General features: G+C 62.2%; 1 protein-coding gene across 1 annotated transcript in view; it reads right to left on the bottom strand.

The window, feature by feature from the left end:
- Window positions 1-231: 231 nt before the first annotated feature.
- LOC309884002 (ankyrin repeat and fibronectin type-III domain-containing protein 1-like) overlaps window positions 232-8,511 on the bottom strand; it is a gene marked incomplete at its 5' end in the record, with an annotated part of 153,051 nt that continues 144,771 nt past the window's right edge. Inside the window, 12 exons of the mRNA XM_082772613.1 lie at window positions 232-1,486; window positions 3,214-3,845; window positions 3,918-4,128; window positions 4,443-4,609; window positions 4,846-5,014; window positions 5,100-5,250; window positions 5,540-5,706; window positions 5,852-6,067; window positions 6,340-6,459; window positions 6,832-6,964; window positions 7,238-7,337; window positions 7,559-7,666. Coding sequence (XP_082628739.1) covers window positions 1,199-1,486; window positions 3,214-3,845; window positions 3,918-4,128; window positions 4,443-4,609; window positions 4,846-5,014; window positions 5,100-5,250; window positions 5,540-5,706; window positions 5,852-6,067; window positions 6,340-6,459; window positions 6,832-6,964; window positions 7,238-7,337; window positions 7,559-7,666 — 2,462 coding nt within the window. The 3' untranslated portion in view covers window positions 232-1,198. The remainder of the gene's footprint in view (window positions 1,487-3,213; window positions 3,846-3,917; window positions 4,129-4,442; window positions 4,610-4,845; window positions 5,015-5,099; window positions 5,251-5,539; window positions 5,707-5,851; window positions 6,068-6,339; window positions 6,460-6,831; window positions 6,965-7,237; window positions 7,338-7,558; window positions 7,667-8,511) is intronic.

The raw sequence follows: 8,511 nt of genomic DNA, 5'->3' as shown, positions 1-8,511 counted from the left end.
AGGTTTCCAGCACCTGAAGGTGACAGATCGCTGCCTTCAACTTGCCTGTTCCTCTCACACACGGGGTGTGTGTGTGTGTTAACACAAACCTCTGCTGGGTCGAGAGCATCCCGTTAACCGCTCCTGGGAAAGGCAGGCCCAGCCACTGAAACTAGGGATAATTTGGGGGATGTGGGTTAAGGACAGAGGCCCTGCTCATCAGGCCGCGAGAAGGAAGAGAGCAATACACGGTCAGCAGCAGTCATCTTTACTATGGACCACAGGATCAGAAAAATAACCTTGTGAACAAGAGACCTAGTTGCTAACAAAGTGTCATGCTGTAGGACATACAAGAGAGGCCACTCACAATCACCAGAACAAAACAGCAACCGAGGAGGAAAGGGAATCCCAAGGTGGTGCTGGGTGTGCTGCAGCAGATGCCCTATAGCAAACCTCTAGTGGTGGTGTCAGCACAGCTGCGTACACGTGCATGTGAGTGGGGGGCTGTTGGCGTGGCTTCCTTTTGCCTCTAAAACAAGAAAAAGGGTCTTCACCTCCTATACAACTCCAGTGTCTCTAGCACAATTATTTTTTTTTTTTCCAGAAAACAAAACAAAACAAAACAAAACACATTCTGTTCTGAGAACTATGTGCAAGAACTGTTTCTCCAGGTACAGTGAAACGAGGACGGATAGGGAACACCCTTCTCAGTGCTGTCCTTGTGCATCATGCCCTCTCCTCATCGACACCGCGACTCTAGCCAGCAATCCTCCGTGGCTCTTCCTTCACTAAATCCCAGACAAGGATTTTCAGAAAAAGAAAGGAAAAAAAAAAAAAAAAAAGAGTATTGCTGCTCCTTCGTGTAATATTTTTTCCTCTCTCTCCCCCCCCCTTTCCCCTTAAAAATGTTTGCTTTCAAAAATTCCATTCCTGCAAGGATTCCTCCCAAGCTCTGAGGTCTCCGCGCTCCACCCTCATCTTCTGCAGTCAGAAAAACCGAGTCTCGACGTCTCTTTGGTTAAAAAAAATAAAATAAAAAAAAAAAACGAAAAAAAAAAAAAAAAACCAACAAAACCCAACACAAACAAGTAACACACAGCCCGGTATGATCCCATTCCACCCCGCGGACGCCTGATGAGAGGGTGTCTGTGGAAGAAGGAAGCATCAGAGACGCGCTGTCTGCCGCAGGGCCGAGGCCCCCGCGCCGCCGCCGCTCCTCTCATACGGTGGTGGCGGGCCCGAACTGCAGCACCAGGGGCGACGTCTCCTTGATGCGGACGAAGAAGCGCCCCTCGGGCCGGGCGGCGTGCAGGGCCAGGGGCAGGAAGTCATCGGGCAGCCACCGCTCGCTCTCCTCGGAGGCGAACACCAGTCCGAAGTGCTCCAGCTGCTCCTCGCCGTAGCAGAAGGCGGCCGAGCCGCCCAGCACGCCGCGGGAGACGTCGTTCATCTCCAGCACCACCAGCTTCACCACCTCCCCGGCCGACGTCTGGCTGGTGATGTGCAGCTGCGGAGAGACAAAGGTGGGAGAGACGGCGGTCAGGGGGGGACGAGGAGGGCCAGGGGCAGCGGCCGCCCTCCGCAAGCTGTCGGGGGGCAGGAACGGCCCCAACGAGGTGCCCGGGGACACGCGGCACGCCGGGGCGCAGCTCCTGCACCTCTCTCCCCCTGGCTGCACCCTCCATCCTCATCCTCACAGCTCAGCGTGGCTGTCCTGCCTGCCACCTACGGCTCGCCCGCGCTGCCCCGTGCCTGCAGCTTGCGAGGGCTGCACGGTCTGAGCCCTGCTCCTGCCAGCTCAGAGGTGTCAAAGCCCCTCCTGCGAGCAGCACCCAGGCTCCCAGCACCACAGCACCACAGCCGCCCTGGTGCTGAGCTCCTTGGGAAGCGGGGCTCAAGTTAATCCCCTCGGAGAGCACCCGGGGGGCTCTGCCCACCAGCTCTCCTCGCCCTCCCTCACCGCTTCGCTGAGGATTGCCCTCTGAATCCTGAGGCAGGACGAGAGCACCAGGACCGCCGGGCTCTGGCTGCCAGCGGCCGTCAGGAGCCTGATCCTTCCCTTCAAAGGCCCTCAGCCGGGCAAGGCGACGGTTTCCTTTGGCACATCCGTGAGGGCCTGCGGAGCGCCGCGGGCAGTGCCCCGACAGGGTGGTCCAAGCCCTCGGCCCACGTGAAGCCTGCCAGCTCCGAACAATCATCATGGGGCTCAGCTGATTTACGCCAGCCGAGGAGCCTTTCCTTTGAACTCGGTTCTTCGAGGAGAACATCGTAAAACGCTTTCAAGCAGGCATGTCCCGAGCTTTGCAACTTCAAAAGCCACGTGGGCAGCCCGCCAGGAACCCAGGGCTGCACTTCAGTTGCATAGAAATCTATGGTAATTTCTCAAATGGAAAATAAATACTGCGAGTCAGATTTCCCTCTGCTTCTAACATCCCTGCTGGGTGAAGAGAAACTGGCTATCAAAACTGCCTGGCAATAAACCTCCAGCCCTGCAGCCTGCTCCTTCCTGCACCCTTTTGCAGATGAGCCGCACTCGGGCTGCTTCGTGAGCCATGGCACCGGGAATTTCACCAGGGAAGCTTCAAGAGGGGAAGGACTTGGTGGCTGGAAGCAGAGGAGGTGGCAGAGCACAGAGGGGACCTGCCTGGGCTGCGTGCCCGCGGGCTCCAATGGGTGCAGGCAGCCTGGAGCTTTGGGAGCCAGCTCAGCTCCAAAGCCCTGCCACAGCCAGGGAGGGAGCAGAGAGGACCCACGGGGGGCTCGCGGGCCCCGGTGCCCCCGGTGAGGAGGCAGCTCTGCCTGCTCCTTCCAAGGGCTGAGGCAAGCTGCCCTCTGCTCCCTTCCCCATCCATGTGCACGTGGCTGCAGGGAGGGGAGCAGAGACCACGGAGCTGAGGCTGGTGACCCCGGATGGCACTAAGCAGTCAGGCTGAGTGCCAAACCCCAACCCTGCCTTCTGTCCTCAGAACACCCTGCTGGCTAAGCTGGTGGCCCCATCCCGGCCCCTGAGCAGCAGAGATGGGCACATGGGCTGAGCTGCAGGGGACGTGGGGTCCCCCGTGCTGTGCTGAGGGCAGAGGGACACGGGGCAGCAGCACTGGGGGTCTCCTGGGGACCTGCCCCTCAGCATGGCAAGGATGGAGACGGCAGAGCCAGGAGAGGGCCACGCAAGCCTGCAGTGCCTGCCTCCCCCGTCCTGGCAGCCGCACCGCTGCCTTTAGTAGGCTCCGGTACCTTGACACTGGTCTCTTTGGAGAGTCCGGTTTCGTACTGAGGGCAGACCCGCAGGGTGACAGAGCCCGGCTTCTTCCCGCGGTCGGCCAAGCACCCGGGCTGCTCCAGTGGCTCCTGGCAGCTCGGAGTCCACTCCGCCGAGCGCGTCCGGCCGCGCTCGGGGCTGGGTGCGGAGCCAGTCCCCATCCTGAGCTGGCCGCCGTGGCCCCCGGGGGTCCTGCTCTCCGTCGGGGAGCTGTCGACGGAGCCGGGGCAGGACTTTCTGGCCACCGGGCAGAGGGGCTTGGGGAAGTCCAGGCTGCTGGTTCGCACGCAGTACGCCTGCCGCTTCTCCGTGATGCGCAGCAGCTCGATCTGCCGGCTGGGCAGGACGAAGTCGCTGTCGTAGAGCTCGGGGGGCGGCCGGGGCTCCGGCGGGGGCAGCGGCACCGGCTGGAGCTCGTGGCTCTGCAGGACGTCCGGGGCGCTGTCCCGCAGGCTGCGGGGCGCCCTCCTGCCGCAGCACTCGGGCCCCGAGGAGGAGGACACCAGGTCGAGCTCCTTCGGGCTCTGCGCCCTGCTGGAGTCGTAGTCGCTGTCGGTGGCCAGGAACACCTCGGAGGAGCCCTCCTCGTCCGACAGCCCGTGCAGGTCTGCAAGGGAAGCAAAGAGGTCGTCGGCTTGGCGTGAGGGGGAGCGGGAGCTGCGCAAAGCCGGGCCCTTACCGGAGTTGAGCTTACGGCTGGTCTCTGGGGAGGGCGCCGGGGAGGGAAGGAAGTCGAGGTGGGACGAGGAGGATTGGGTCTTCTCCTTCATGGCACTGCTGGAGGTGCTGAGGAACCCGCTGAGGGACACCCCACAGGACGGCTGCTTGTACCGGGCGTGCTGCAGGGCATCCATAATCCAGCGCATCTCGCGCCATATCTCCTCCATTTGCTGCCAGAAGTGGAAATAAAGGATCCCTTTCAGAAAGCAAACAGCCACCATAAAAAAATCCCCCAATGAAACCCGGCCTCTCCCCACACACCTTTCCCAAGAGGCAAAAGCTCAGGGGAACCCCCCTGGAGCGCGGAACCCCCCGGCAGTGCTTTACAAACCTTTAACGAAGGGATCGCAGCGAGATGCTGCCAGACAAAGCCCTGACACTGCGGGGCCACAGTGGGGAGAAGGGGACAGACCTACTGGGGCATTTCGGTCCCGTGGGCACACCGTGGCCAGCCTGGCTGGCTCCCAGCGCCTGCGCTGCGCACCTGGATGTAATCCTGCACCTGCTGGTGCCTCTGCTTGGCCGTGGAGAGTTCGGCGTCAGAGAAGGCTTCCCTGAGGCTCTGCTGCGAGAGGAGCGACTCCAGCTCCAGGAGGGCAGACACCTGGCAGTACTGCATGATGAACTCCCGGTCGTATGTGAAGAAGTGCACTGAGGGACGGAAGGGAGGAGGAGAATGAAAAATATCAGCTCCCTAGGGGTTCCTCCGTGCCCACCCAAACCGGGGAGCCCACCTGGAGCACTGGGGAGCCCTCAGCACTCCCTTTCCCCCCTCTGCTAGGGAGGTGACAGAGCACAGCCACCCCAGCAGCGCCTTCCAGCCCTTCCCAGGCTCAAGGAGAGCAGCACGAGGAGGCCCTGGCAGTGCAGGCCACCCCTTTTCTCACCCAGCTCGAAGATCTGCAGCGGCAGTGTGAGGAAGCCAGACTGAGGGGTGTAGGGGTTGTTCTGGCCCGGCGCCGTGCAGACGTCATCTGAGGGAGGCAGCAGCAGCAGGAAGGAGACCTGGCCCCCAAAATCCAGCACCTCTTGGCTGTACAGGCGGAAATCTTTGGCCTGCAAGAGCCCGTCCAAAAGACACGACAGGTAACGGCTGCAAACGTCATCTCCCTCGTCCCTGCACCTTGGCTCCCACCCACACCTCTTGCAACGGGATGTTGACCAGGGTCATCAGCTCCTTGATGGCCGCCTGGAGCTCCTGGAACAAGTGGTTTTGGGATGTCTCAGCCTCTGGCTCCGCAGAAACGGGCTCCTCCATGCTGGCCATCTTCTGCAGCCATTCCCACTCCTCCCTGGAGAACGGCAGACAGAACGTGCTGGAGGGAGCAGCTCGGGGCTGACCTAAACACCCCGTCCCGACGAGAGCTGTGTTTGCTTAGCTCTTCCACCAAGGGGACGTAGGAGCTGTGGTGGCAGCAGGGGGACCTCGGCTTTCTCCAGCCCTAGGCAGGGCTTGGCAGGGACAGGGCTGGGCGGTGGAGCCACGCCACTGCCTCGAGTCCACGCACAAGAGGCAGTGGCCACGAGCGCTCTTGTGCTGGACAAGGCAGAGAAAAAGACCAGATGCCCCCCGAGCCCCACCTGGAGATGTTGGGGTTGGAGCGGATCTTCACGTGGCACAAGATGTTGGGGAGCTGCTCGGGCACCAGCACCCGGATCTGGTCCACAGCGCTGCAGAGCTTCAGGTAGCCCAGGTAGAGGCCCGGGGAAAGGGCATGGCTGCTCCGCTGGTGGTAAGCCAGCTTGTCCTGAGGACACAGGCACCGCTGGAGTGAGCCAGCCCTCACAGCAAGGTGCTCTCCAGCCCTCGTGCCGGGTGCTGGAGGCATGAGGGACAGCCCCAGTGTGCTGTCTGGAAGCAGCCCCTGTGTCCCCAGCCCCCTCACTCAGCACCTGCACGGAGATGAGCAGCGTGTCCAGGGCCGTGGGCTCCTCCGGGGACGACACGGACTTGCGGCTGGTCTGCAGCTTGCAGATGGGAACCCAGCGGACGCTCTCGAAGGTCTGGTTGGTCTTCACCTCCTTCAGGGTGACGATGAGGATGTTGCCCTGCTTGTCTTTGATGGGCTCGAAGAAGACCTGCCCCAGGTCCTGGATGCCCAGCAGCCCCTGCACACCGGGATGGGGGACAGGAGAAAGGTCAGGGGACACCACGCTGCCTGCTGGAAACCTGGCAGAGCACCCACGGACAGTCCCCAGACCCTCCACGTGCTGCAGAACCTGGCACCTGGGGACCCACGGGTGATGGCAAGGCTGTGGCCCAGCTGCAGCCCGGTGGCACAGAGCAGGCAGAGCTGTTTTTTTTCCAGCACTCCCAGAGGAGCACCCCCAAAAATCACTCTGGGAGGCAGAAGGAGGACAGGGACCCCCCCTCCCCTCACCTGCATCTGCGAGATGGCCAGCAGCATCTTGAAGCGCGTCTGCAGGATGCAGGAGCAGGACGACTGGGAGACGGTGACGCACTGCCGCAGCCACAGGATCTCGTCCCACATGCACGATACCTGCAGCACAGCCAGGGGCTGTCACCGCCAGCCGAGCTCCCCCAGCTGCCTGCTCACATGGGGTGGCCCTGGGGACAGCCCGTCGGTCCCTCTCCATCCGAGCTGGGTGAGGAAGGTGCACGCGCACACAACACTTTCAGCAGCACGGGGGACGTTTTTTACATGCTCCCCTGCCCGAGATGCCTCCCTTTCTAGGAGGGGCACCTTCCTGAGTTGGAGCAGAGCAGTTTTCAGCCCCCACACACAGGGTAAGGGTTGCAGTGGAGGTGCCTCACACACGGTGACACCCCTGAAGGACACCGTGCTCATGGCGGTGGCTGCCCGAATCTCACAGCGTCAGGACGCGCGGCACAGGGCGCGGGGGCTGCCTACCTTGGTGAACCAAAGGAAATCCTGCATGAGCAGGCACGAGTAGGTGTCGTCGATCTCCACCACCGGGATCTGGTCCTCGTGGGTCACCAGGATGTTGTCGTCCTTGTAGAAGATGGCTGTCAGGTAGAGGCCCCTGCGCGGAAGGGAAGACAGGCTGCGGGGTCACCCCTGGCCACCAGCTTCAGTTCCCAAAGGGTCTGTCTCCAGGAGGCAGGGGAGGTGCCCCGTACGGGGCTGGTCCAAACATAAATGTTTGATTTCTGAGCGATGGGACTGATCCCCACTGACAGCACGGGCCCATCCCAAGGAGGGACCCACCCCAAGCACCTGCAGCCCTGGCTGGCCAGCTCTACATCCCTGTGGGGCCACAGGCTCTGTGACACCACCCCCCTCACGAGGCTCTCACCGCTTCAGTGTCTTGAGGAACTTGCTGCCAGCGTGGAAGAGGTGCTTGAGGCTCTTGGAGACCGAGTGCTTCCTGCTCTGGGGCTGGTTCTTGCAGGGCTCTGGGGAGTGGAGAGCAGAGGGTGCTGCGGCGTGACCCCAAGAGCAGCACCCACAGCCTGGGGGGAGGCATTGTGGGCTCCTCGGGGGTCACTGCACGAGCTGCCCCGCTGCTTATCCCATTCCTCTGTGCCACCCCAGCTCCTTGTGCCTCAGCAGGTGACCCCCCGGAGCCCTGGGGACCAGCAGAGCCCCCCGGGACCACCAGGTGCTGCAGACTCACCGTGGCACACGCAGTGCTGGTGGACGGTCTTCACCTGGCCCAGCAGGTGGTCCAGAGCTTCAGCCTGGCCCCTGCGCCGCGGGGCCCGGCCGTCGTACTCCCTCCAGTCTGCAGGGACAGAGCCGGTGTCACCCCCTGACACCCCTCTCCACGGAGCTGCTCCCCACCCCACGGCACCTCCCGGCACCCCAGACGTGCCCCACAGCACAAGCCAAGGGTCCCGGGGCATTCAGCACTTATGGGGTTTTGGCAGATGCTCTGTTTTGTGCCCCTCTTCCCAGCCCGCAGAGGATCCCTGGCACAGCACCTCCCTGTCCCCAGCACCATCGCCACGTGCTGGGAGCAGCTCCGGAGCCACCAAGTTCTTTCAGCCCTAGGAACTGCAGCAGATCGGGGAAGCTGCAACATGGCCCCGCCGTCCTCTGCTAACCCACAGGGCTGGGGTGTGGGGGGCACTTCTGGGGCCGTGCCCAGGAGCTGGCAGGGAGAACGGGGCCAGGAGCTCCCCGAGGCCACCGGCCGCCCCGCAGTGAGGGTACAACGGAGGTCAGGAGCAAGGTCCCGCCTGCTCCCACTGCCCTTAACCTGGCTGAAAAAATAAAATTCTTTCCAGTGTCTTCCCTGGAGCTGCAGCCTCGTCCAGGTGAATGCAGGAGCGGAGCTCACCCAGGCAGACACCCAGGCAGGCTCTCCTGCCAGCCTCACCCTCTATACGGCGGTGGCAGGAGCGGCACGGGGCCGCCGGTGCTTTTACATTAGCTTTAGGTTAATTGCTCTGAACACCCCCTGTCCTGCCTGCTGCTCTTTTCCATGGAAAGTTCAGCTCTGTTAACTTTGGCTGGGGCTCGCCACTATTTTTAGGAGCTTTAAAAACACCCGGGGAGGTGCCTGGCTGTTCTGCTGGGCCAGGAAGGGATCTCTACCGAAGGGAGAAATATTCACGGGGACAGAAA

The sequence above is a fragment of the Aythya marila genome (assembly GCF_965140915.1).
Source record: "Aythya marila genome assembly, chromosome: 15".
In the NCBI taxonomy this organism is placed as follows: Eukaryota; Metazoa; Chordata; class Aves; order Anseriformes; family Anatidae; genus Aythya; species Aythya marila.
Note: the sequence above shows the minus strand (reverse complement) of the source record. Positions and strands in the feature narration are given on the sequence as shown.